This window comes from Pteropus vampyrus, unplaced genomic scaffold, assembly GCF_000151845.1.
Source record: "Pteropus vampyrus isolate Shadow unplaced genomic scaffold, Pvam_2.0 Scaffold2548, whole genome shotgun sequence".
NCBI lineage: Eukaryota > Metazoa > Chordata > Mammalia > Chiroptera > Pteropodidae > Pteropus > Pteropus vampyrus.
In genome coordinates, this window is record NW_011891329.1 from 1453 (window position 1) to 5042 (window position 3590).

Consider the following 3590-nt stretch of genomic DNA (forward strand, 5'->3'; position numbering starts at 1 on the left):
GTTGATAAGAGCTATGCAGAAAAAAATGAGCACAATGAGGGGAAGAGGAGCTCTTTGAGACAAGAGATGTAATTTTAGGTAAGATGGTTTGAGAGGGGGCTGCTGGAACCAGCCTTGCAGATACCTAGGGAAAGAATGTTCCAAGCAGGGCATATACACGTAATTGCTATTAATTGGGTTAAATTCTGGACCTATACCCTTTAGAACTAGCTTAGAAGAGGTGGGGAGGGAGGAGCTGGTTCTAGAGAGGAGGGCCTGGGCAGCTTCGCAGAGCGAGGTTCCCCCTCCCCACAGAGATCTGAAGGATGAACTGAGTTCATTAGACCATGGGGAAGAGGGCCTGCCCCGGCATGCAAGTGTAAAACATCCAGGTGTGTTCAGGGTGTGTGTGCAAAAGGGCAAGGAAGGAGGGGGGCCACCACTGGTCATTGGGTGTCGGCCCAAGGGAGCCGCTAAAGGGAGCTTCTAGCAAGGTTGCTGGTGATCATACATATGGGGGTAGGAACTTGCCTGCAGTGTGGGGAGTGACTTAGGAGGGCAGGAGGAGAGTTGTTGGCATCCTGGACTGTAGATGACAGAAGGCTTACAGACCTGGGGAGGAGGGAATATGGTGTAGGGGGTGGTATAAGGAGATGAAAGAGGGTTGGGAGCCTCCAGGTGGCAGCTGGAGCCCGCGTTATTGACCTGAGGAACATGATGGAGTGAGGTAGAGAGCAGGCTTTGGGGAAGATGCTGATCCATTGTGGACCTGGTTGTCAGGTCCCTGGGCAGGTTCTGAGTGGAGACACCATTACCCAATTTATGACCCCTAACCTCTGCTTCTTTTCTTCCACAGACTGCAGCCAAATGTGGCATCTTCTTGTAAGTCTGGGGTTTGAGCTGTAACTTCCAATCAGGGAGGAGACACCCCAAATCCTACTCTGCCTGCCTTCGTGGGAGGGAGGCACCTTATCCATCATCTTCGCTCACTCCCCTTCCAACCATAAATCATCCCCACACTCCCCAACCCAAAGAAGGAGACTCCACCCCCTCCCTTTCCCCACCAGCCACCCCAAGGGGAGTTTCACACTTGTGGGCCATCTGAAGCCTAATCCCCTCCTTCTTACTGCAGTCTCAGGCTATCTTCCCTCTGAGAGGGCCCCTGTGAGGTGGGGCAAAGGGTATTCGACCTTAATATATAAATGCCAGGAAGCCTGAGCATGATAAGGAGGGGCTGAAGGAGGTGGTCTCTGGGCAGAAGAGTATTTGCATCAAGTCAGCACTGGAAGTGCCAGGAACACCCTCTCTTTCCCGCCTCCGACTCTGGGCACCAGCAAGGGCTCGCTCCTCTTCACTTTAGCTCCCGGACAGTCCCCAGCCCCCTTCTCCCCACTACATCTCCTTAGGGCGATGTAGCCACTACAACACTCAATCCCACACCTGCCCAGTGAGGTTGCCATGATGTTTATAGAGGAAAAAGGTGAGGCCCAGTGAGGAGCATAACTTGGTCTGAGTGCACAGGAGAGTACTGAGACGCGTCTGGAAATCAGGTTCCGATCCTGGCCCCAGCTTCCTCCCCTTGAACCTGGAGTCCCCTCCCCTCCCCCCGCTAGGAGTGTGGCTTGTGCCCTGAGTATAAGGATGCATTTTGGGGAGGCTGGGATCCTTCTGCCCCACAACCTTGGTACCAACAGCTTCTATCTGCCCCCACCCCAGCACCTGCCCTGAAGGATTCAAGTGCTGCGGTGACAACTGCTGCCAGGAGTATGAGCTCTTCTCTGGCCCCATGAGGTGAGTCCAGGGCCAGCTCCTCTGGGCACAGCCCTCCAAGGGGCCTGGTTCGCACAGGACTGGGCTTCCTGCCTTGAGGGTTGGTGTGGGTAAAGGGCGGGAGGGAGGTGCAGTAAGGATAGCCTGGACTGTCAGGGTGATGGTGGTGGTTCCTTACCCCAGGATCTTTGTCATCGTCTTCCTGATCATCCTGCCCATCCTGTGCATCTGCGGCCTGGCGAAGCGCTTCTGTCGCAGCTGCAGAGAGCAGGAACAGGACCGCCAGATGGACCGCGAGGGGCCCTCCGAACAACCCTCCATTTCCCCAGCAGAGAGGGTCAGGGTGTCCGCCTCTGAGCCTCCACCTCCCTACAGCGAGGTGGGTGTCTACCACAATCCCTGCTCTGCTCCTTGGCCATCTGTACCTCCCTACTGTCCCAACTGTTGGAGCAACAGGGACAATGGAAGGCCTCCTTACCCCAGGGAAGACTCTGCAGCCAGCATTGGGGTCACCCCTGTTCCCTGTATACCTCCAGCACATGGGTAGTGATGGCCAGTGCCAGGCCATAAGAAGACTCTGTCTCCTCCTTTCCCTGCAGATTATTCTGAAGCCAGTCCTGGGCTTGCCCCCCATGGAGCCACCCCCTCCCTACAGCTTCAGGCCTGAAGAATATTCTGGGGTACACAGAGGCATCGACAACCCAGCCTTCTGAGCTACCTCCTGCTTGGAATCCTGCCACAGCCACCTCCTCCCCAGTGCTTCCTGGATCGAGCCAGAGATGCTTGGGACCCTTGGAACACTCCCACCCAACCCGCCACATCTCTGGGCATTCTTGTATTTAATTTATTGCTTTTCCTGCCCCTGTTCCACCTCAACTGTTTCTCTTATCCCAAGGGCTGGGCTAGAGTGACAGTATCCATCCATCCCCCGACCCCTAACCCAGGTTAGAAGCTGCCAAGAGGAAAATGTCATCAGTTGGAGGCGCCTGACAGTGGAACAGGCTACTCTGAGGAGGGAAGAGAGCTCCGTTTCTGGAAGTATACAAATCTTGACTGGACAGCCAGCTCTGAGATATAAAAGGCACTAAGATCGGACTGCATGAGCTCTGGGCCACCTCCAGTTCTACCTGAAGAGAGAAGAACCCATTCTGCCCTACCCTACTCCCCCAACACTTGTACTCACTAAACTTCAGCTGATTGTTGCTGAGAGTCTGCCTCAGGCTGTGTGGGGAGATGAGTCTAGGCCTTGCTGGGGGACTGGAGGGGAGAGGGGGTCATCACTGCACCCGAAATCCTGCCATTGACGAGTCCTCCAGGGTTGTGTGAACAATGAGCATAGGCGGACAGTAGGTCCATGGCCACCCTCCAGGAAAGGATCTTCACAGATGCTTCAACCTCTAGTACCTTGAGGTCTGGGGGTGCTAAAGAGCCTGGTTTGGGAGCTCAGGACGGGATGGGAGTGATCGTTGTGTGTTTCCCCATCCCATCCTCCCATCGCTGTCCTGGGGAGACAGCTCAGCTTCCTGACTCACCATGGGGGAGGGGAGTTGGGAGGCTGGCCTCTGTGGGGCAGGGCCTCGAGAGATCTTGATCAGCCCCACCCTGGACTGTCCTGGGAGGGAGGAGAGGAGAGGGCAGATCCACTTTTTCTTCCAGTCCTATCGTCCCGCATGGTTCTGGGGCACTGCCATCTCAGCCCCATCTGTGGGATTAACCCCAAGAGGAAAGAAGCATTCACCATAGAGTCTTCCCAGGGTGTCAGTCTTGTCAGAGCCTGGCATGGGGCATGCAGAGTGAGAAAGACCCCCATGCCAGTATCTCGGGGCTCAGGCAGGGCTGGG

General features: G+C 55.7%; 1 protein-coding gene across 1 annotated transcript; it reads left to right on the forward strand.

Moving 5' to 3' along the window:
- The first annotated feature begins 832 nt into the window (after positions 1 to 832).
- Positions 833 to 2951, forward strand: LOC105310358 (transmembrane protein 92-like). Its single transcript, XM_011386548.2, has 4 exons — positions 833 to 861; positions 1696 to 1770; positions 1933 to 2128; positions 2349 to 2951. Exons 2-4 carry the CDS (start codon positions 1766 to 1768, stop codon positions 2460 to 2462), a joined length of 315 nt encoding a protein of 104 aa, XP_011384850.2. The 5' UTR covers positions 833 to 861; positions 1696 to 1765; the 3' UTR covers positions 2463 to 2951.
- Positions 2952 to 3590: the final 639 nt, after the last annotated feature.

What these genes read in the sequence shown, in the direction of transcription:
- LOC105310358 (XM_011386548.2), top strand. An exon ending in CTCCACCTCCCTACAGCGAG is followed by an intron (nt 2,129 to 2,348) that starts GTGGGTGTCTAC and finishes CTTTCCCTGCAG; the next exon opens with ATTATTCTGAAGCCAGTCCT.